The 25032-nt window shown below is 26.7% G+C and overlaps 7 protein-coding genes across 8 annotated transcripts; 4 read left to right on the top strand and 3 right to left on the bottom strand.

Moving 5' to 3' along the window:
* Window positions 1-1119: 1119 nt before the first annotated feature.
* LOC128952988 (peptidyl-prolyl cis-trans isomerase Fkbp12-like) lies at window positions 1120-2463 on the bottom strand. The gene is made up of 4 exons (XM_054298470.1): window positions 2240-2463; window positions 1945-1992; window positions 1759-1871; window positions 1120-1704 (listed from the first exon to the last, which is right to left on the bottom strand). The coding sequence occupies exons 1-4, from the start codon at window positions 2274-2276 to the stop codon at window positions 1576-1578; spliced, it is 327 nt and encodes a 108-aa protein (XP_054154445.1). The 5' UTR covers window positions 2277-2463; the 3' UTR covers window positions 1120-1575.
* A 1505-nt stretch (window positions 2464-3968) lies between these two features.
* LOC128952613 (deoxyribonuclease TATDN1-like) lies at window positions 3969-6128 on the top strand. The gene is made up of 6 exons (XM_054298030.1): window positions 3969-4049; window positions 4768-4862; window positions 4934-5187; window positions 5241-5367; window positions 5582-5729; window positions 5847-6128. The coding sequence occupies exons 1-6, from the start codon at window positions 3992-3994 to the stop codon at window positions 6086-6088; spliced, it is 924 nt and encodes a 307-aa protein (XP_054154005.1). The 5' UTR covers window positions 3969-3991; the 3' UTR covers window positions 6089-6128.
* Window positions 6129-6159: 31 nt separating this feature from the next.
* On the bottom strand, window positions 6160-10835 carry LOC128952612 (transmembrane protein 214-B-like). The gene is made up of 13 exons (XM_054298029.1): window positions 10578-10835; window positions 10267-10496; window positions 10111-10204; window positions 9587-9646; window positions 9125-9518; window positions 8918-9059; window positions 8661-8849; window positions 8384-8554; window positions 7012-7129; window positions 6853-6949; window positions 6627-6795; window positions 6417-6559; window positions 6160-6342 (listed from the first exon to the last, which is right to left on the bottom strand). Exons 1-13 carry the CDS (start codon window positions 10684-10686, stop codon window positions 6222-6224), a joined length of 2037 nt encoding a protein of 678 aa, XP_054154004.1. The 5' UTR covers window positions 10687-10835; the 3' UTR covers window positions 6160-6221.
* A 243-nt stretch (window positions 10836-11078) lies between these two features.
* On the top strand, window positions 11079-12252 carry LOC128951890 (peptidyl-prolyl cis-trans isomerase E-like). The gene is made up of 2 exons (XM_054297186.1): window positions 11079-11849; window positions 11906-12252. The coding sequence occupies exons 1-2, from the start codon at window positions 11190-11192 to the stop codon at window positions 12218-12220; spliced, it is 975 nt and encodes a 324-aa protein (XP_054153161.1). The 5' UTR covers window positions 11079-11189; the 3' UTR covers window positions 12221-12252.
* Window positions 12253-12450: 198 nt separating this feature from the next.
* Window positions 12451-14156, bottom strand: LOC128951887 (eukaryotic translation initiation factor 3 subunit E-like). Its single transcript, XM_054297184.1, has 4 exons — window positions 13965-14156; window positions 13501-13794; window positions 12730-13436; window positions 12451-12676 (listed from the first exon to the last, which is right to left on the bottom strand). Exons 1-4 carry the CDS (start codon window positions 14061-14063, stop codon window positions 12451-12453), a joined length of 1326 nt encoding a protein of 441 aa, XP_054153159.1. The 5' UTR covers window positions 14064-14156.
* Window positions 14157-14562: 406 nt separating this feature from the next.
* LOC128951895 (zinc finger protein ZFP2-like) lies at window positions 14563-15526 on the top strand. The gene has a single exon (XM_054297192.1). The coding sequence runs from the start codon at window positions 14715-14717 to the stop codon at window positions 15450-15452; it is 738 nt and encodes a 245-aa protein (XP_054153167.1). The 5' UTR covers window positions 14563-14714; the 3' UTR covers window positions 15453-15526.
* A 5184-nt stretch (window positions 15527-20710) lies between these two features.
* LOC128951886 (protein tweety-like) lies at window positions 20711-23802 on the top strand. Of its 2 annotated transcripts, XM_054297182.1 has the most exons (3): window positions 20711-22621; window positions 22771-23059; window positions 23537-23802. In XM_054297182.1, the coding sequence occupies exons 1-3, from the start codon at window positions 21114-21116 to the stop codon at window positions 23582-23584; spliced, it is 1845 nt and encodes a 614-aa protein (XP_054153157.1). In that variant the 5' UTR covers window positions 20711-21113; the 3' UTR covers window positions 23585-23802. The 2 variants fall into 2 exon arrangements, with proteins under 2 accessions (XP_054153157.1, XP_054153158.1); XM_054297183.1 differs by lacking the exon at window positions 23537-23802 and having other exon boundaries at window positions 20711-22659; window positions 22771-22812.
* The last annotated feature ends 1230 nt before the right edge of the window (window positions 23803-25032 follow it).

Below are 25032 nucleotides of genomic sequence, written 5' to 3'. Positions count from 1 at the left end.
TACATGAATAATAAATTATAATTGTCTCATATGATGACTATTTTGTTAACCAATATTTTTCTATAGATTGTAAATGAGAAGCAATTTCTTGTGACTAAAGATCTGATTCAATCAATCAAATCAATTCATCAAAACAATGAAGTAATAAATATACAGTATATCATAGTTTAATATTTCTTAATATTAAAATTATTGTAAAACAATTGCAACAAAACTCAAAATTACTCATAATTTTATAGAATTATGAATTTACTATAACTGTAACAAACATTATTTAATAACTATTTAAACAATTTATATTTATAAATATTAATTTATATTTACTATACAAATGAATTAAATTCTAATTTTTATAATTTAAAGATAACTTTGTTATATTGTATTGTTAGTTAAMATAAATTATTTTTTAAATGATAATAATACTAAATAATTTGGTTAAATCATATTTTTTAATTTTGAGTTATTAGAAATAAATATTAGTTGAAAATATAATTCAAACAAATTCCTGAAAACATAAAACTCTAAATTGATATATTATAAATAATATTGATTCAATAGTATATGAAAAATGACAATTAAATAATTAGTAATAATTATACTATTTTAACAAAATGCAAACAATACAAGAAAATATGTGAAATCAATCCAAATAATCATTTTTTAAAATTTGAGTTTTAATTTATGTATTAAATTAAATATATTTATCTCCCGATTCCCAACCGATTATAACTTTATTAGTTATCGATTGTAAAATATAAATTGCATACTATATTAAATGGTAAATATATATTAAATCTAATTTTATATCGTATAATAATTTCTGGAAATGTTTTGCATATTTGCTATTTTCAGTACTTTGCAAATAATTACAGTAAAATGTGTTTTCATTTTATTAATATAAAGGAAACAATTTTGTCTCAAATATAATTACTGGTATTTATCACAACTACAATAATAGACAAAAAATGTCCACTCATTTTGTGAATAATACTATAGTTTTGTTAAATAAATTCAATATTACAGTACATTGAGTACAACTATATAATCTAATTTGTTAATTATTGGTAGTCTATTTTCTTAACCATTTTTTTATTGGTTTAATTATATTTAAAAATTGGGAATTTTATTAAATGATGTATATTTTGCATGAATTTAGGAAAAACAAGACAAAAGACAATCAATTACTTATTACATCCAATAAACTAATAAAAATGTCTACAAATGTTTAAATTGTGAATAAAATACAGGTTTTTGTTTCTCATGTTTTATAATAATTATTGAAAAATTAGTTAATTTTTTTCTTTGTGTTTATCTTATATGCAAAGGGAAAGGTAGAGACACAGTCGATAAAATCAAATTTTATTMAATAATTATCAATAAAGTAGTAGTTGTTGTTGTTGTTAGTGATTTGATGTTTACAACTATGTCTTAAAACTTTAATATTGGATTTTTATTAATTGTTTCACTAGTTTTTAGATATAATTAATTGATATAAAAGGTTTTGAAATAATTAGAAATAAGAAGACATTTTCGCAATATTTATGTATTACACGATCCGATAGTTTGTCATATCGTTTACTCGAGTCTTAAGAGCTCCACATCAAAGGTAAGGGTAGAGTTGGGAGGAATCACACCGGGATGTCCTTTACTGCCATAAGCAAAGTCGGGAGAACACACCAGTCTTGCCCTTTGACCCACAGACATCTATATAAAGTTATCAATGGATCACTATATCTTCATTATATCCATTTAACAAACCTGTGCCACACCGACATCCCAGCCCTTAATGACCTCTCCTTTGCCGATCTTAAACTTGAAAGGCTTTCCTCTGTCTCGCGATGAATCAAATTTTGATCCGTCATTCAAAGTGCCTTAAAATTATAAACCGTTTCATTGATAACTTAAGTACTGATACTTTCATTACTAAAATAAATCATTGCATACCTGTGTAGTGAACGACAACTGTTTGGCCTGTCTTCGGGTAAGTCGACCCTATTATTGGTGTCAATCAATGTATTAAAAAAATAGTTTTATATGTCGTATGATATGATATTTCATTAAATTATCAGATTTGTAGTCAAATATTGCATTAATTGTTTTGAATTCAATTATCAATAAAATCAATAAAATGAATATTAGATATAATATGCTTTAAGACATTTTAAATCAATTATTGATTAACTGATCCAATGTTATAGTTATCACATTAAACACCAATAAGATTAATATCAAGACATACCGTCTCCCTCTTGAATGGTCTGCACCTCAACACCCATATTGTCTGAAACGGCAATCGATGGCAACAAATGTCTTCAATAGTAGTGTCGGTGTGTTTGAGGCCAACAATGACTTCAATAGTCAATACAATGAAAGCAATGAATCGCTTCAACAGTCAGACTATGAGACACACCAATAGTGCTGTGCTTTCTATAGACTAGACTCACAACACAATACTTTTTTCGCAAACCAAACCAATTAAATACATTAATTTAAAGTCAAACTATAATTATATATTAATAAATTTAAATAAAACTATATTTAAAAAATTATTTTGTTTGACTTAAAACAAAATCAAATAGATTTTATAAAAGTGACGAATAAATATCAGTAATTCATATTTTATTTTTATAAAAACCTTATAATTAAAATTACATTATAGATACAAATTATAACTAAATTGTTAATATATTTTATTGGATTTTAAATTAAATTTACTCAACTGTTATTTTATAATAAATACATATATATTACAGTAAATGGATAATAACATAAAAGTTTGAGTCAAAATCAAACCGAAACCGTTTTGCGGTTCCATTTTTATGATCCAACCTTTAAATCAATCTATGATTTGAGTTCTATTAATATTGTATATTATAATTAGAGTTCGATCAACATTCCCAAGAAGGGAAGTTCCCMAAAAAAATCCATCTAATTTTTCCGGAAAATATATAATTTTCCCTCATTTGATAGTTAGAAAGGGATAATATATTTTTATATTATTACAATAAATAGTATTAAAAACTTAAATATATTATAAAAAAATATTTAAGTATTTAAAAATTAATTTTAATTCAATAAATTTAGTGAGACTATTTATAATAACAACTTTAAAAATAGTTTAATATTATATTTGTTTTTAAAACATTAAAATAATGTGTTTTTTAGAGTTTAATAGGTGGTAGCGCAAGGAAATAGATTCTCTGGGAATTTCCAGGAAAATGGGAACTTAAGAAACTTGGGTTTAAAACGAGGGAATAAATCTGATCGAACTCTAATATAATAAAGTAAAGTTTAATACATTATATATAAAGTATAATAATTTACACTATTTTATAATACAGTATAATATTAATACTATTAATACAACGCTTTCTATAAAATATCCATAAATTATGTCATTTTGTCAAACATTTGTATTAATACTACTTTTTATTTTATGTTAAGTTATGCTAAACACGTATAAAACAATTTATATTTTACTGAATTATTTTTAATTTTTATTTTATTATTTAGTAATATATTTTATTTATTATAAAAATTAATAGAAATCTATAATCATTTTATATAACTTGAATTGTTATGCAATAATTACATTAGAAAAATAATATACTCTTTAATACATTGTATAACACAATAAATATATGTTATTAGAGTTATACACTATTTAATCATTAAATATATTATTTATAAAACAATTAATAAATGTGTCGTAAGTCATATACAGACAACAATATGTTATAATACTGTAGTAATAATTGCTATCATTTCATAATAATTGTCTCAAAGTTAGTGCACTATTATTACTATACAAACAGTTTTGTATTGCATAACAATTTGTAGACAACTTTAACACAAACACACAGTCTGTTTGTATTGAAATTCAATGTTATTATAATAATAATGTATTGAAAACATTTACATTAAATTAAATATTAATAAATGATTTGTAATTAATTGCATATATTTATCATTTGTTAATAACAAGTAATATATGAGAAGAGTATCAGCGATGGTACTCAAGATGATTGATATCGGCGTTAACCTCACCGGTAAGTATCCAACACTTGAATCACTAATTATTACTACATTTGTTAATTCAAAGTTAACTATAGCTTAAAATACGATTACATTTATTATATTTTTTTAAACTTAATTTTTATTTGTTTAGAATTGAATTATTAAACTTAAAATTATCATTAAAATATAGATATCATATATCATACTGTAGTAAAAATATTATAAATATCGTTAAATTTTTTATATTTTTAATTTAATTATAAATTTATATCATAATTGTTAGTTTAATTGTTATGACATAAAATCTATCATTTATTGTCACACTGTATAGGTGTTAGGTATAGGAGTAAAAGGGTTGACCTATAAATAGTTGGGCAGGTATTTGATGGGGGTTTCAATCAATTTGTTAAATAAATTATTGATTACGGTTAAGGTATATGACACTAACCCACCGTTTTTTTATTATGTATTACAATTGATTTGTCATACCTTAACCTTAAATGTATTTTTGTTGTAATTATATAATTACTTGTATGTTATTTACCGGTAATCAAATAATATCATTGAAATAATGAGTGAATTTCATAATAAATTATTAAACTATATTTTGCTAAGTTTTAGTTAGAAATTGAATGCAAATATTAATGAAATATTAAAGAATATTCTGTATATTTGTAATGAAAATAATATCATAATGACTGAAATTTGTCAAAACTAATATAACTAATATTTGTTTTGATCACTCAATAGATCCAATGTTTAGAGGAATATATAATGGTTCGCACAAACATAGCCCAGACTTGTCGGATGTGATAAAAAGGTCGATCACTCATAACATCGATAAAGTTAGTAACTGTTAATATTCAACAAATATAATAATAATAATAAATTATAATAAAATATAAATGATTTTTAGATGATAATAACGGGTGGAAATCTTGAGGATAGTAAAGCCGCTCTAGAGTTGGCCAAAACAAATGATATGCTCTATAGTACTGTCGGTTGTCATCCAACTCGTTGTCTTGAGTTTGACGCCTATGAAGACTCAGACAAATATATGAATGAATTAATAGAATTGATTGACAATAATAAAGACAAAGTAGTGGCCGTCGGAGAGTGTGGTCTCGACTACGATAGGCTTCAGTTTTGTCCAAAACAACAGCAATTAAAGTAATAATAAAATCTGTTTTATAGTATTATTTCAATATATTGTTAACTTATAGGTATTTTGAGAAACAATTAACAATATCGGAAACAACAGGTTTACCACTGTTTCTTCACTGCAGAAACGCCGCAACGGATTTATTGTCTATACTAACCAACAATAGACACAAATTTATTGGTGGAGTCGTAAGTACTGTATTTTAAATTCAATAAAAAATTAATTATTTTATGACTATTTATAATAATTTTGTTTAATATCAGAGCTTKAATGATAATGAATGCAATGATAACAACTTAATTTATACTTAACTATTAATATAAAATTATTTTACGACTAAAATCTATATATTATCATTTAATACGATATACAGTAATATAATGTATTTCTATGAAACTTAAGGTCCACTCATTTGATGGTACATTAGATGAGGCCAAAGAGTTTATGAAATTAGGTCTATATATCGGTATTAACGGGTGTTCACTAAAAACTGAAGCTAATCTAGAAGTGGCGGCAAAGATACCAAATGATCGACTTATGATTGAAACAGGTATTGCTTTTTCACATCACATCCAATGTTTTTAGATGAAAATGATATTACTGTAAAAGTACTGTATATATAAATTAACTAATATTAAATTATTAAAAAATATTAAACTGTTGACAGATAGCCCGTGGTGTGAGGTTAAGCCCAGTCACTCCAGTGCTAAGTATGTGAAGACTGTGTTCCAGAGCCGTAAAAAAGAGAAATTTGAATCTGGATTTCATATAAAGGGTAGAAATGAACCCTCAAATTGTGTACAAATATTAGAGATATTGTCTCAGATTAAGAATCACTCTATCGATGATTTGGCGGATATATTGTATGAAAACACTGTTAAGTTATTCTTCAATCGTCAMAATAACTGATCATCTATTGACCACTTTCTTCATATTTGTCATATTATATTAAATAATTGTTTATATAAATTATTCCAAATATTTTTTATATTTAATCAAATATTTTTTATTAATGTTGTGGTTTTGTAATGTAATGAGCCGTTTAATTAGTCAATGCTTTATACTGATTAGCCGTCCATTGAAAGGCTTCCGACATATATGACTGCAACACATCTATCGCTTGAATCAACACTTTTTGAATGTTTTCGGGCGCAAGACTTCCACTAAAAAAAATWAAAAAATATATTTAAAAAAAATTTGTCATTATATTTATATTATTAATTATCATTTAACATACGTCAAGACATTTGTCTGCAACCAATTTGAGACAATTATCCAGTATTTGAGTAATAGAGCCCACACTGTGYTTAGATAGCTATGAACTTGGGTTGTAAACTGCCAAACAAATGACTGTACTTTCGGCATATATTCATCAGTTATCTATTGAGATGTCATTTAAACAAATGTTAATCAAAATTATCAATTATCTGCTAATTAGATGACATACTGTCTCCAGAATGGGTGGAATTGTTTTGTTGATCCAGACTCTGATCACTTCAGTCGAGTTCCATAAATAGACCATTACTTCAGCAAATTTGGCCCAAAATACGTTCAAATAGGGAGAAACCACTTCACTGACAGACTTGAAATAGACTGGCATATTGATGGACAGCCAACTAATTAATAGTTTAATAATTAATTATTTAGACAATTATTTGAGAGAAAGTACGAACCTATAAGCTATTAACGAGTAGACCTCGATCTTGTTGTAGGCCTGTTCAACAACAGGTAAAGTACCCGTTTGTTTCAATACATTTCCAGTATATGACTCTGTTTTATAAATAAATAAATAAATTTCTAATTAATGTTTCAAATAAAAAAAATACAATTACTTTGAAATGATCCGTGAGATTTGGTATCGTAAGCCAAAAGGACAGCCACCAGTACTGTCAACACCATTAGGATGGACTTAATCGGTAACTTCCAGTTAGACATTATATTGAGAAGTGTCTTCATATACAAATGAGTTGCAATTTATTAATTAATTTATTAAACTATTGATGAATTAATGACAGGAATGTTAGGAAATGACTAGAAATGACTTATGAATGGGAATGTATATCATTTAGATGTGTATATACATCGAAACCATCAAATACTGTACTGTACTGTAGTATAGTATATGAGCACTGGGAGGCTATTTGTTTTGATTCATATGACATTAGAGTACAGTATGTGAAAAGCAAGTTTGACTATAGAGTACTGTATAGTATGACAATGGCTTGTTTTACACGATTTTAATATCAAGTTATACATGAATCGCACCCATACTATACCATAGTAGATACTACTGTACCTAATCGTCTAACCTATGGAACATAGGTTATAGGATTATGGCTATAAGTTATAGGCTATAACAATACTAACTACTATAGTCTATAATATTTCACCAAATTTTAAATCAGTTCAACAATTCAATTCATAATCGACTAAAAAAAATGTTTAAATTGTCATTTTCATATAATATTAAATATTAATATCAATTGAGCTAAAATTGCAATTATTAATTTAGTAAATGTGTATTTATATATTAATTAATAATTTGTAATTCAAGTTAAATTATTTTTATATACAGCATATAATATCATATCATGTTAGCATACARTATAACTTAATGATATTATAGTATTACAAGCATATTATTACAAAAACTAAACTTAAAAATTTAATTAAATGCTCTTATATTTTGCAAATCATTTTATAAATGATACAATGACTTTTAATTAATAAAGTAGAAATGTATTAACGTAAGTATACTATATTATATTACACAGTATAATATTTTGAAAATGTTATATAAATTAATATATCGTATAATTAATAAAATTAAATAAATGCATCACAATTCTTACAATCAAAATAGTTTGTATTATTAATATAAATAAAGTACCGGTAATTTATATACAGTAGTATTACCAAAGTCAAGTCAATTTTCAAAAATAAAACTACCGGTAATCTACTTTTCACTGTTATTAAAATATTTTCTAATATTTCCAATTTATAATAAATTTATAATAATAGTTTAATTATTAAAAAATTATAATATACTAATTAAATGATGTCTAAAATTTTCATTTATAAGCAATAGTTAAAACATTTTTCGTTTGAATTATTTGTTATATTTTGAAAATTTGTAAAATATAGTGTTTGTTAAAGAAGTGTACAAATATTATATACTATATAATAGAATATATAGTAACATACCTGAGCGTAATGTTCACACGCCTCCTGTCCCTCTTTGGGTGATCTGTTCTCAAGGATTGTGTCTTCATTGGTATTTTTAAAGCTTAATACAGTTTCATTCAACARTTTTATCGACAGACTGGACGGTAATGTTCGGTAATTATTAGCTAAATACTCGAGTAATTTAGCCGACTATTCAATTAAAATTTAAAATATTTACAGTTAATATTTAACTAATATTAATATTATGAAAATAGTAAACTTCAATAATTAAATTAAAATTCAATTTAAGACATACTTGTGTTAAATTTTGGGCGTAAAGAGTACGCCAAACACTAAAGCACTGGTTATCAGAGGCCAAACATTTAGTCAATTCTGACAATAACTCTGATCTGTTATTTGAAAATATAGTCCACTCTAAGCGTTCAAACAAATGGGGAAAATAAAGCCTAGAAGTGGTTTTCGAGTTATTGTATATCGATATTAACTAAAAAATAAATATATATATATTTATTATATAAACAAAAATTAAATTTAGTAAATTTATTTCAATACTTTAWATTTTAGATAAATGCTATCCAATTGCTTTTGTGAGGCCAGTGTCATACCATTTGCTGGAGTGTGTATGAAATCAAAGAAAGTAAAGAATTGTTTGACACTTAAGACCTCATTCGGTAATTTAGAATTTAGATGAAATCTATAAATATATAAATTTTTTAAATATAATAGATTTAATGGGACATAACTTTTATTAAAACATACGCCAACAATGTATTCAATGAATCAATAATATATTTGGTATAAGCTTTCTGTTGAATAATTGGTAACATAAGCTCTAACCAAATATTAAGACCACTCTTTAGGTCCTTCTTGTTTGACTGTGAGGCCACCCATAGTATTGATAGGCAGACCTGTTGTCTATTGCAATAGGAGATTCTGTGTTGAATAAATTTCTGTATATTATTAACAGTAAAATCCGGATATTGACTGCTTATGCATTGAAGTATTATCCGGAATCCCATCGTTGGTGTACTCTGTTTGACCAAACTCTGGAGCAATTGTTCCTGAATTAGCTGTAGTATTGGTTGTGGACATTGACGGATGTTCCGGTTTATGAATTCAATTACACTTTGGGGTAATGCACTGGAAGGGTAGTCTGAAAGATATAAACATTTTAATAAACAATTTTATTTGAGATCATATATAAATAATTGAGTCAATTACCAAATGACTTGTCTGCAAATGTTACGTCTTCGGGCTCTATATATTGAAACTTTCCGTTAACTATTCAAAACAAATAAATAAATATTATTATAATGTAAATACTAGTACCGGTAATATTATTTTATATAAAAATAAATTGTAAAATCAATATTTACAACAATAAAAATATTTAATATAAATATTGCATGACTTCTAAGTTAAAACTTACCTTAATTATAACAAAATCAATAACACATACTGTACTACTTGTAAGTTATAAAATATTTATGTATTTGTATTTATTTAAAATCTCATATTTTTATTAAAACTATTTTATAGATCATTAATAAGAATTCAAATGTCATTTTATTTTTTAAATTCAAACTACTGTATAAAGTAATTATAAAAATACGAAATAATATATTCATTAAATCTAAAAACATCTATAACTACCTTAAACTTTAATAAAATCTAATTTCATACTATATTTCAAAAATATATCAAAATTATGACACATTTAGTAAATATATGATTAAAACACTTACGAAAATATGCGATATCTTTGAGCCAAATGAGAGGCATATCGGGAAACTTTACTTTGGTTTCTTCGGCCACTTTCTCAAACTCAGACACTTTTAGCTAATTTTAATAAATTTTAATTATAAATAAATTTTCATAAAATAATAACAAAAATATATCACTTCTTTAGCCAACTGTTCAAAAGTCAGAGGTTTCGTTGTTTTCTTCGGCGATTCATTTATCAAAACTGGTTTCTTCTTTGGTTTACTTTTGGCCAACTTTTTGTCGATGACTTCATTTTCGTTATTTTGGTCGACAACTGATTTAGTATTATTTTGTTGTTGTTTATGAAGTTTTCGTTCTTCAAGATTAGCAAAGACACTGAAGTTTGAGTCGCTTATAGCGATTTGACCTAAGATTAAAAAATATGATAAATCAGATGAAACACCGATTATGACGTGTCATATGTTCAACCATATGACTACTACTCTACCGGTGCTATCCTTATGATTGGTATCATCAGTCAAGTGCTTCTTATGATTCTTTATCTGATTCTTATTGTTCTTCTTCTTGCCGACCGTTTCCCAACCGTTTGATGCCATTGTTTGGTCAGTCAGTRATAACTGCACTTAATTTTAATGAAGATATTAGTGATGTGTTGTTTGTGTCGACAACTCGTTTAAAAAGCACTTCACATCTCAATCAATGGTTTAGATGATAGACGGCGCTCGTGACCAGTGGACACACTAATCCCGATATTAGACACCAAAATAACTTAATTATTATTCATATATTTATTATATTTCATTAAAACATTTGTTAATTAATTATAAAAATATAAATCAATTTTTTAATTTATTTGTTAATCATTACAATTCCTATAATACAAACAAATAATAATAATATATAAAAACATATATTATATTCAATAATAGGTTTGTCTGTATTATAAACTAACACAATATCTATGGTTTTGAAAACACATTTTGAAAACCAAAATATAAATATATAATCAATGGTTAGTTTGTCGACAAACTTATCGATATTTACACCAAAACTAATTTAGAGGACAAACGATCAGCATTTGATAGATATCGGCGATCAAATGGCCACTAATAAGCGTGTACTGTATTGCGGCGGTCTCTCGGAAGAAGTGGATGATAAGATACTTCAGGCGGCGTTCATACCATTTGGTGATATCATTGACATTAACCTTCCGATCGATTTCTCGACACAAAAACACAGAGGATTTGCTTTCATTGAGTTCGAGTCGGCCGAAGACGCGACCGCAGCAATCGATAACATGAATGACTCGGAAATTTTCGGCAAAACAATTCGCGTCAATACTGCTAAACCTATCAAATTAAGAGAAGGTTCGGCCCGTGCCGTCTGGTCAGAGGACACATGGCTCCAGAAACACGCGGGAAAAACGCTTACAGACGGACAATATAAAGATGAAAATGAAAGCGAACGACAATCCGGTGAAAACATTGATACAAATACTAAAGACAATGGTCTCAACACTGTAACTGATGCTGAACCAGATGTTGATGAAGATGAGACACCGGAGATTAAGAAATTGAAAGAAAATCCTAACGTATTTTTTGATATCAGAATTGATGGACAATTTTCTGGAAGAATACGAATAATGCTTCGAAAAGATGTCGTTCCGCTGACGAGTGAAAACTTTCGTTGTCTTTGCACTCATGAGAAGGGATTTGGATTCAAAAATAGTACTTTTCATCGAATTATTCCTAATTTTATGGTATTTCCCAATTATTTTAGTAATTATTGTACATTAATAGAAATGTTACCAAACAGATCCAAGGAGGAGACTTTACCAATGGTGACGGAACGGGTGGTCGCTCTATATATGGTCGTAAGTTTGAAGACGAAAACTTTGTACTTAAGCACAACGTCGCCGGATTGTTATCAATGGCCAATTCGGGTCCAAATACTAATGGCTCACAATTTTTTCTAACAACTGCTCGAACTGAATGGTTGGATGATAAACATGTCGTGTTTGGTCAGGTAGTACAGGGTATGGAAGTGGTTAAGCGTATAGAACAATGCGGAACCAAAAGCGGTAAACCGACCAAAAAAGTGGTTATAAGTAATTGTGGAGAACTTGTATAATACTGTAATATTAACTTGAATTATATATATATATATATATATAAATTTATTGGTAAATATGCCATTAATTTTTTTATTGTAATAGATAGGTATTGTAAAGTGATGTTTCAATTTCATAAACATTTCATCATTTATCAAACTTTATAAATACCACAATAGATTAAATTTCACTGAAAATCAAAGTTGTAATAAAAAATAAAACTAATTTTGACAATAATTTTGATGTTATATTAACTAACGGTTTTCTTTTCAATATTCATAGCTAACACCTGTGTCCTAATGGCCATAGCCTTTGTCTTTTCAATTAACTGTTGGTACTGTGAGACAGCCTGTGTGCCCATCACTACATGTCCTAACTTAGAGTCAATTTTTGCGTCCAGCTGTGCGTTACGGATAAGGTTAACAATCCAACGCTCAGCCTCTTCGGCAGTCATATTCAGTTTGTCGGCTAACATACTATTAAGAAAACATTATGTAAAATCATAACAAAGATTTAATTCAATACAAACCTAATGGATATACATTCGTGTATTTGACAGAAAGTTTCAAATATGAAAAGTCTTGCGTTTTCAATGAAATCATCCAAACAGGCGACCAAAAAGAAGTCATTTTCTAATACTGTCTCACATTCTCTTAACTTTTTCTGAGCGCCATCGAAGTCAAAGTTAACGTACAGACACTCAACGAATTCAGTAATCGGATCCCTATAAGTGTAAGACTCTTGTTGTATAACACGAACCAAGTCTTTCATGTATTGTCTGCGTTGTCTGTGAGTAATGACAGCAGTTGTTAGATAACGCAAAATGTGTGGACACATAGTTTGAATAGCATTCAAATAGGGCTGTTGTTTCATATATTGTCCCTTCTTTTCAAAAAACATTTCAATAAGCAATTCCCGTCCCTGAGGATGATTAAAGAAGACAAACAAACTCCAGTGGATAAGCCATGTCCTCTGTTGAAGAGCCTGTAATGAAGACGTGAAATTAGTGGTATCGATGTGCTCCTTAAGCCGGTTTAGGTCCTCCAATGCTGACTCCCATTGTTGCATAAGTATCTCTGCGGCCAATTTGCCCCACAAATTGTTGAGATAATTCTTGTCATTTGGTGTAATCAGTACTCTATGTGATGACAGATACTGAGAGGCACCCGAATAGTTACCGCATTCGTATTGAAATTTCGCAAAATTATATAAATAAGTTGACATTTCCGGCTTAAACTAATGTTAATAAAAATAATATATTATTAAAACAATTTTTTCGGGAAAATCACTGATAACTAACGTCATAATTGGTCTGCAAATAGTCCAACAATTGTCGACTGTCTCTAGCCTTCTGTATCTCAGCTGAGACTTCAGGTTCGGCCAAAATTGCCAAAACAGGTTCCGTTTGACTCTGAAGTTGTCTGAGTTGAGATACAACCTCTTGACGTCTATCCTTTAGCGCATCGGGTGTTTCGGGCGGTTCTCCCTTTTCATTGAGGTTGAGTCGGGCGTGAATGTCAATGACGAAGTCAATCATATTGGTGTTGGACAACAACTCCATCTTCCCTTCGAGTATCTCTTTCTCATTATAGATCTGATCAATAAAACAAATACAAAGATATCAATTAATAAATTGACATTTAATGATACTTTGATGGCTGACACGTGGCTGTCAATTGTAGTTATATTTTCAACCACTCATTACTAGACAATTAACAACTCGATGACTGCCAACAGTGTAACAAATGGTTGGTTAAGACTTACCTCTTTAACTGATAAGAACTCGAGTAAAGGGAAAACCATATGTTTGTCCAGATATTTGCCGAGACGTGCGGTTAGATCCCATTCAGCCATCTTTAACATCAATTTAATCAAATACAACACGTGTTGTCATTTATGGCAAACTCTAACTAATCAATCATAAAAAGTCACAAAATATCGCTTTATTTTTACAAACAATTCCAATGCAATCCTATTGCCTAACATATCGTCTCTTTTGAAATAACATATCTATTGATAAGTGAGACATCTATTGGATTAAATTTTTATCAATAAATGTATTCAAAAGTGTTTTTATGTGACAAACGATTGTTTGAAAACATCAAACAATTAATGCTTTATTGAAATGATTTGTTTCTCACCACTACTTCTTCAGCCAATTTACTGACACATCGCTGTCGATGAATGTCTTAAATGTCAAATAAATTGCTATTAACTCACTATTCATGTTATTATAAGAAGACAATCATATTTGTGGTGTAAATAATTAATAAATTTATTAATACATTAATTATTTATTAATTATCATTAAATTTGGTGTTTTGTGACAAACATTGGTCACTGAATTGTTGTCATCAATCGATAACTATAACTAATACTTAAAGACTATCAATAGTTTTTGTTAATGAAGAGTATTGGATCAATTTGTTGTCAAATAAAGTGATTTACATTTGATTTGTAAGAAATTATTTATCACTTGTTTGTCGACAATTTAGTTTGTGATCATTGGACACAATGCAAGCGCAACCAATTCAAATGTCTTCAGCTCAAGCCATGTATCACGTCATCAATAATCCGATGATTAATACGAATAATACGGATCTGAAGAACCAATTGAGTCAATTGAATAACGAAAACCAACAATTGAGAAGAAAATTGAATACTAAGAACAATGAGTGCGAGAAATTCAAGATGAAGGCCAAGGAGGCCAGGGATGAGTGCGAACAATACAAACAAATGGTTAATCAGTTTTCACAATCAGTCAACTCTGTCAATGGCAACAATTCGTTAAACCTATCGGTTAACCCGATGGCCACAATGTCTAATATGTCGATGCCGTCCACATCGGGCCCTAATGTTGGCGCCGGTGGTAAACGTAAACGAAAGAACCAACAGTCGCAACACTACCAATGCTGCTGTTGTGACAGCGACAAGAAGTATGTCTGTGAGTTTGAGAACTGCGGCAAACGTTTCCGACAGAAACCACATTTGGACGCACATCAGGCCATACATACTGGTCGCCGGTATGCATGCGATTGGCCTCAATGTGGCAAAAGTTTTGTACGTAAATACAATTTGGCCGAACATCAGAAACTTCATTCGACAATYAATCCAAATATGTGTGATTATCCTAATTGTGGCAAATGTTTTAGCAGTAAATACAGTCTAACCCGTCATCAGAGCGCACAACACAACCAAACTTTGCAGTCAACCGATGCCCGCCGACAAATGCTTCTCAATTCAGACCAATAATACACTCATTCAGTGGTTAACTCATTGACTCAACTATTTTAAGTTAACCACAAATACTATTATATTATATAAATGGCACCAAATATTGTTTGCAACTACTAAATCATTAAATTTATTTTAAATTATTTGATTCATAATTCATAATTCATAATTATAATTATAATTATTAGTAATTATAAAATTATATTCAATGTATATAATCATTATATATATACTGTATATTCTATCGTTAATAACTCTTATATTTTTTCATTCATATCGATATTATATATTATACTATAGTTTGATTGATACTATGTTTTCAAAATGTTTTWCCAGCTTAACGGTAATGCAAAATCCGAAAAACTATAAATGATTTAAAYATTTTTAATAAATGTGTATCGTTTGCCCAAATTATATAAAACTAAATTATCATTTGGAAACATTGTATTAAATTATGTATTTTGTAAATTATATATATATTTTTAAGTAAACGAAATATTATATAATATGAATAATAATTTTTTTAAAAATTATATAAAATTATTATAAGAAATAATACTAAAATTTAAATATGTAATCCTAAATATAGATAATTTTACTTAATAAAKTATTAATAATATTTTTCTAACTTTAATATTTGATTACACAAGTAAAATAAATTTGATATACTTTAATATAATTASAATTACTGGTATATAATAAAAGCTAATTGAATGTACAATTTATAATTTGTAAAAATTAAATTACGGTAAGTATTATATGTCGCAAATATATTCAAAAGTTTGCTTTGAGTTAAGTTTAGAGTAATTCATCATTTATTATTAGATGCAATTTATTTTTGTTTTAATTTATATTAAACTAACAATATATACAATACAGCATTAATTAATAAAATATATTTTAAAAATTAATTACAAGAATATTAATGGTAGAGTAAATTATAACATTTATTTAATAATTTTTAATAATATTAAAAAGATTGATATAATATTACCAAATCATAAAATTGACTAATTGTTAATTACGAGATATTAAATACAWACAGCTGTTATGTTAAACTTTATTTAAATTTAATATTATAATCAGTTATAAATTGTTAGTTTAATTAAAAAAAAATTAATTCATATAAGTAAACTTTATTACAAAAAATGCATTTTAACATAACAAATGTTGAAACTTATACGACTACTATAGTTTTRATTAAATATAGTTATTATTGGCTATTATATCGTATATTTTTTGCCAATATTGTCTTCAATTCACTAATATTATACATTTTATATTTGACTGACACAAATGGCCCACATCTACATTGGTGTCGATATTATTTAGTGTCATATTTAGTGGAAATATTTATGAATAATTTTGGTTTATTTGTTATCACATATTTACCACAATTTTTAATACCTGTCTATTTGTGGGCTTTTTATGTCTTTTATAACAAACCCGCTCTTATGCTGTATGAGTTGGATGTCTACGATATTAGACAGGGATTACATGTAAATCCAATTATATGTATCATTAGATTATTAATAATTGTCGCACTTGTGATCTTCAAAATTATTATATTTGTATCTATAATTAACTATTACTGTATTAGTCTCATAATCTAACAATTTTGCTTCAATTAAATTTAATACTATACAAAATAATTATAATTTAGTAAAAATAATTATAAATGTAAATGTAATTTTTTATTTCTACAACATTTTTATTAATTATAATATAAGTTAGTTCAAGTTATTGTATATATTTATTAAACTATTAAAGTTTAATTTATAATTAGCAACTAAATTTATGTTGTTTTCACAATTTTAATAATTTAATTTATCGCATTAATTGTTATTAAAATTATTGTATTAATGACTCATAAAAATAATATAATAACAAATTAATATTTATTTTATAAATTTAGATTATTTTTACTCTAACAGGTCATATCAATATATTAATGTGTAATGAATTTAATTTACAAGTTATAAACTTTGATTATATTATGTATTTGATACATATTTAAACCAGTTTTTAATTTATTATTAACTTTTTTATAATAATTTTAATTTAATGCAAGTATTTATAATTATATAAAATAAAGTAATGTTAAACTAACTTTGATGAAAGCTTTCATCTAAATTATTATTAGACTATTATATAATAATGTGTTATAAATAATATTTTGTATAATAATTTTTAAAATAATATTCATAAACACAAGAAATTAAATAAATTAAGAAATTAAAACATTTTTATTAATAGTTTTCAATATTTCATTAAATTGTATACAATATAATTTTATTCGATAACTTAAGTTAATATAATAATATAATTTATATATATCTTAAAAATAACTAATTATCTAACTTTTCTGTATAACATTAATGTTTTACATGTATGTCATATACTGTATTTAAAAAATATTTGAAAAATAACCATTTTTATTTTGCACTTAAAATGTTATGTTTATTTATATAATCTTTTTTAATATGCTAATAAAAAATTACAAGTTATTAAAATATTAAAATTACAAATTAAATTATTTTTATTATCATTTCAGTTAATTATTTAACATTTTAGTTTATATTATATTTGATATACAATCACACTTTGCGTTATAACTTATAAGAACTTATAAAATGTTAGCAAAATAGTTGTCATCAAAATAATAAATATATGATTTTATAAAACATGATTTTATAAAATTGTTGACTGATTTAAAATTTATTTAAATTTTAATATGGTATAAATTATAACATTTGAATAATTACTGTACAGCATTTAGAAAATGTTTATGTATTTTTATTTAAAAACTCAAAATAAATATAACAAACTATTGATAAATAAATAAAAAGATATTAAATAATACAAATTATACACATAATCAGTGAAATGGTAATCAATTACATACTTTACATCACTATAATTTAAATCATTGCCAATATTTTATATTAATATTGTACTGTATTATAGTAACATAACTTATTTTGTCAATTTATCATTTATTGTTTGATAATATAATAATCATTATACATATTATTTTCAATATATACCTTATATATTTAATAAATTATTTATACAATCTTATGTAAGATCTATTCAATTATATTATTTTCATTGACAAACATAATTTGAATATCATTCTAATAAATTATTTCCTAATTAAAACACTTAATTAAATTTCATAAACATTTAAAATAAACTAATAATCATATAAATAAAATTGCCAATTATAATTAACGAAATAACAAATAAATTGTTACATATGTTATGTTAAATTGTTATTTTAAATTACAGACAAAAATTGCGTACATTTTTATTCAAAATTGTTGATAAAAATTAATAAAATTTTCCAATTTTCATATCTCTTATAATTTTGGTGATATAGTATCACTGACTCTGATACTACATTAATCTAGAAATATAAACAGTATATTATACTGTATTATTTATACATTACATACAATAATTTTATACTAATATTAAATATTATTATCTTTATTTCCAATAAGTTAATAAATGCTTTTAATTAAAGTAAGTCTACATTAGAGAGCGAAAAGTTTCGGACCCGTACCTGATCTGATACCTAAAATCTCGGACTCGGACCTGACCTAACATAGGGTACAAATTTACCTGACCTGACCTGACCTGACTATGTCTGTCCGAAAATAATTTTATCAAAAAACAATTTTATTTATTCTATACCCGCAACAAATTTCTCTAAATTAACTTTAATTACTCGGGATTAACGATAACTGATTGTAGATCTAACTTAGATTCTAATAAAGTTAATATGTTATTATTTATTAGATCAAAACCATCATCTTTTGTAATATTTTATGTTTAATTTATACAAAAATATTTCATAAATAATAATTTAATAAATTTTGTGTTTGATTGTCATATTTTGTAATAATTGTCGTTTAAATAATGAATAAAAAAATTTCGGACCTGACCTGACCTGACCAAAAAATTTTGGTGTTCGGACCCGTACCTGACCTGACCTGAGCCCTAACTTTTACCTGACCTGACCTGACCTGAAAAATCAGGTAAGTTTTCAGTCTCTAGTCTACATAATTGTATTTTTTATAAAAACCTAATTTTATTCATTTATCTAAACTTTAAAAATCTTGTTATTGTTAGTCTTAACTCAAGACTATAAAAATTATAGTAAAACTAATAAATAGTTTATTTAACGTATAATTTATATTCAATGTTTCCCTTTAAGTCAAATCTATATTTATCTTTTTAGTCGGAAAATTAAACATACATTATATTAGACAAACAATTGTTTTATAACTGTCATACAAAACCAATAAACTAGACATCAAATAAAGTGCTGAAATTGCCGCTAAAGTAATAGTGCCGATGATATTAATTATTTAAAATTAATAATTATATGAAGTCTACAAATATTGTCTAAAATAAGACAATTGATTTCCAAAGGAAATACAGTTATTGTATCATATGATTCATATCTACTATTTAAAGACCATATCTTATACATTGTAAACATTTATAACTATTAATATGTAGTGTATTAGTGATGACCGCCGTATGCTATGATATACTACTGTACTGTTAGTCCAACAATAAGACGCTCTCTATTGGTATTGAACTCTAACATAGATTGAGACAAAATTCAATCAACTTTTACTTATTGTATATATTTTTGACCAAACATTGCAAATACTGTATGTTTTAATAACTGCAGCGAAGTTTTATCAAAAAGAGACCGCATTTTGTTGGGGATTATTATAATAGATAATTGAATTAYCATTTCATAAAATTATATTAATTATAAAATATAACAACATTGATAAATAATTGAGCATGTTCACATTTAATTAACAAATTTTTCATATCTACTTTTAATTATAAACTTATTTATAGTGTTAAATGTATTGAATATATTGTTACTTATTTTGTTTAGAGATCGATACTACAAAAGACATTACAAACCGAAACCAAAAATACGAATATCTATTATATTTAAAAAATTATTAAATTTATTTTATTATAATTATATTAAATCTATATTAATATTTTGTTTGATTACTACATTATATAGTAATTAGATTTTAAATAATTATTAAATTATTAAATCTAATGAGTAAAAACCTAACCGACCCGACACTACAAACCTATTTTGGTTGTCAATCCTATTGTAGAGTATATGTGAAATGTCTGCTTATTATTGACTAAAGTGTTGAAGTGATGCCCACAACACACACAACACACACAACACATAGACTGTATGCCACTCCCTATCCTGTGTTATAGAGTTCAGAGCACTGATAGCACTGACACATACACTGCAATACAGCCATTGATTACACATTGAATGCTTACAAACATAACAAACAATCAGTTCATCGGGTCTGATCCATGACATGAACTTTTTTGACAACTTTGTCAAACAAAAGTATTGCATTTACCATAAGTTTGGTGTCATTTTAAATATAAGTTTTGGATTAATAAATGCTTTGAACAGATAATTATCACTTTAGTCATCAGTGATATCACATTCACTGTCATCTACAACAACAACAACCCCAACCTTAATATGTGTTTTCATTTTAGACAACAATTAAAACTTAACTGTGATTTAGTCTCTATTTTATCGCAACGACAAAGACATTGATATTTGAGGAATTTGTTGAATTGGTGACACTTGAAGACAGAATGGAAACTGATTTGATGAAGTATGGAGAGAAGGTTGAAGAATATTACAGACATGTCATTCAATCGACAACAAGAGATGAGGCATTGTCTCCATTGATGAATACGACACTATTGTACGACAACTACAATATATCAATATTTGCCAAATTGTTGCACTCATTGCCACACATTGATATCCGACTCAATTATCTGCAAAACAAGACATTTAATCCAAATGACAATCAATACTTGGAATCGTTAGGCATTTTGGTTGCCATTCCTGGCTTTTGGCTAATCATAACATTACTATTCTTTCTGATATTTTTTTTGTGCCGATGTTGTGACGCCAACAACAAGAAGAAGCGCAAACTTACGGCTTGCAAATGCTGTCTCTTCATGTTTGCTATCATTTCGGCATTTATTATATTCATTGGGATATTTGGCAGTCTTATCACACATCATGGCATTGAACAGACTTACAACAAGACCGATGATATGACACAAGTGGTCAGATCTGTCATTGACAGATCAATTGCGGCCAAAAATCTTCTTAACAATAATTTTGACAAACTTTACGATGAGCTCAAAGCAGTTGTTGACAGAGTATCATCTGATCTGACAGTCAAAGGACATATCCATACGCTTGTAATTAATGGTAAAAGAAATGTCTCTCAAATTGAAAGAAATTTTGATAAAATTTATGTAAGAGTCGAAAATCTTAATATCAGCTCAATTCCCGATCATCTGAAACAATTAGAGACAGTCCGATGGCCGACCACTTTTGCTACGTTAGGTGTTCTCACCTTTATTTGTTTGATACTCATATGGGGTGTGTGTCGGCATTCGCGTTGTCTACTGATCCTGTTTTCAGTACTGGGATTGCTGTCACTTGTGGTTTGTTGGGTCATTACATCCATTTATTTAGGAATATCAGTGGCCGGAAGTGATTTCTGTTTAGATCCGCAACCGTTTATTAGTCAACAATTGAATAATGCAATCGAAGAGAAAGTATTTGATTATTATATCTTATGTAAAGACAATAATCCGTTTCGACATTTTTTACAAGAAATAAGTGAATGCATAGAAATGATGGTTTTAGCAAATGATAATATGATTAGCTATTGTAGCAAAAAGTGTACTCAACGGGAAATTACCGATAAATTGTATCAATTTAAACGAGATGTCGACAAACTTAAAGATCACTATAATTCTGTCAGAGAGTTAACTGATTGCAGTCGTATTCATAGTGATTACAATGCAATGATGACCTCCACCTGTAAAGATATACTCGAAGGGGTTGTCCTAATGTTATTGTCTTCATCAGCTGCTGGCCTGTGTTTTACAATACTGGTTCTTTGCGCTTCTCATACATGGATTAATATACGAAAGAAGCGGCCACTGATTGTCGATCAAACGGAAGAGACTGATCCATTCCTGCCTCCGGCATCCTCGACATCGACTACATCGTCGTCGGCTAATTCAAAGCGTATTCGTGATTCATATGGAAGTGGTGGCAGTGCTAGACCGAGGTTTGACATTTTTACCCCATTTTCCGATCGATGAAAATGTAATTTAGTGATGAATGTGTTGATGTGCTGATCATTACTAATATAAAATTATTAGTTATTTAAAAGACATTTGATAACTAATGTTCAACAATATTAATATATTTGAATAGATTCAGTCATACTCCCCCACAAACCCCTCATTTTCCTCCGCCAACTGCAACCCCTCCCGCCAACGGACGCACCATTAATCGTGACGATCACCTGTCGTTCTTGAGTCCTCCGCCAGCCTATGAACAGGTTCATCACAATCAGTTAGGTCATCACAACCAAATGGGACACAACCAGTTAGTTGGTCAACACCAACAATTAGGTCACCCACAGATGACACACCCCTCACAATTTGGTCATCCAATACATCAACAACAACAACACCATCAAGCGATTGGCCACAACTATGTTGTGAGTAATCGCAGATAATTACCACAAATTTGAATGTCTTCCACACAAATCCTCATATTTTCTTATTAATTGATATTTTATTCATAAAACTTCATTTATTTTGAACCAAACGTTTTCTTTGATTATTTTACTTGTTTTCATATTCAGTAAAAAACAAACAAATATTTATTTGTGATGTATTTTCTTATAAGTCATATTCTGTTTAATATTTTGTTTAATTATTTATGTTTGACTTCCGATAAAATCCTCGATTATTTGTTATAATTTGTTTAAAAAGATTTTAGTTTTGACATTATATTCAAAGTATTATTCCAAAGATTGCATTTGTTTATACCATTACTAGTAATATAATATAATATAAACAAATTTAGTTTAGTTATGATAAGTTCTTTTCTAAGTTATACTCTATCTTTCATTAATATGTCTATCCCTTATAATTGCCAATCCCTGTCCTCCCATTTCTTTTTCAATCTATAGGCTGATACAGATTTAATGCTGAGGGCCACACAGGCAACTAAGTTTTAAAGATATTTTTCATACAAACGCCCGGTGCTGTTCATCACATGAATCTCTAAAAGCCAATCACAATAATTCAAAAAAAAAATCTGTTTAACACATGACTACTATACTAACTAGTGTTTTACATTTCATTTGCATCTCATATTATGAGAGTAACTATTGATCTCTTATTCAAATTTCCAGTTAATTTATACAAATTTTCAATTGCTATACATTCTATAATAGGCTAGAAATTTGTTTTGAAAATCTAAACAATTATTACAATAATTCCTAATTGTTGACAAAAACTTATAATTTTGTGCCAACTTTTTTCAATTTTATAATATTGTCAATCTTTTAATATTGACATTGATTTTTCAATTTTCTTAATAAAATTATGCTTTCATATTATACAAGTTAGCAATTTTTTATATTTAAGGCAACCAATAATTTTTCAATTATTATTCATAATCATTAAAAACTTCTTAAAGAGTCCATATATAAAACTTAATTAGTGATTAATATGAGATTTAATTAATTGAATTTGATTTGATAGTTATTTTAATTGTTTGTTGATAATCAATGATAAAGTTAACATTCAGTTAATATAACCTCAAATATGTTATACTCATTTGTATCACACATTTGTCAGTTAATCCCAAAATTATTAATACTCTATATATTTTTACCATTAAATAATGAAATTTTGTATATATCTTTTGTAAGTAATTATTTTCATTGGACTCGATTTATAATATCAATTATACGATATATATATATAATTATCTTTTTATATATTGAACTTCATATGACTGAACAGTTCGGAGACTTAAATGCAATATCAAAACCAAAGCGTCATTAGATTGTAATTTAATTTGATTACTGAGAGATTTAATTGAAAATATATTTAGGATTTATATTTAAGAGTATTTGTTGTATTTATAGATTTATTATTTCTATTAATTACTAACCGTAATAACATAATTGACCTCTAGTTTAATGATAATGATTATCACACAAACACAATAAAATGTGTTTTGAATCGTAAAGTATTTGTATAAAAATTAATATAAAAAGTATTAATATAAAAACATAAATAAGTAAATCTATTGGTTTATAAAAATTATATAATTATTTCATGATATAAATATTTATTATTACTTTAAGTGAAACATTAACCTAAATGTATAGAAAATTTTATATAAAAAACAATCAATGTTTTGCAAGATTTCATTAAATTTTCTATTATTATAATTATTGAAATATTATTTATGATTTTTTAAAAGGATTTTACTACTATTATCTAAATACTATAATATAATAAATCTTGTTTTATACTTATATCAAAAGATGAAATTCTTGTCATAATATGATTAAATGATATTTTATATGATATGATAATATCGTCTAAAATAATGAACAAAAAACAAATCCTGTGATTCATCGATTGTTTTGTAAGTCATGATTATTACTGT

The sequence above is a fragment of the Oppia nitens genome, unplaced genomic scaffold, assembly GCF_028296485.1.
Source record: "Oppia nitens isolate AA-2021 unplaced genomic scaffold, nextdenovo-longstitch-racon4-pilon3 scaffold1_pilon_pilon_pilon, whole genome shotgun sequence".
In the NCBI taxonomy this organism is placed as follows: domain Eukaryota; kingdom Metazoa; phylum Arthropoda; class Arachnida; order Sarcoptiformes; family Oppiidae; genus Oppia; species Oppia nitens.
Note: the sequence above shows the minus strand (reverse complement) of the source record. Positions and strands in the feature narration are given on the sequence as shown.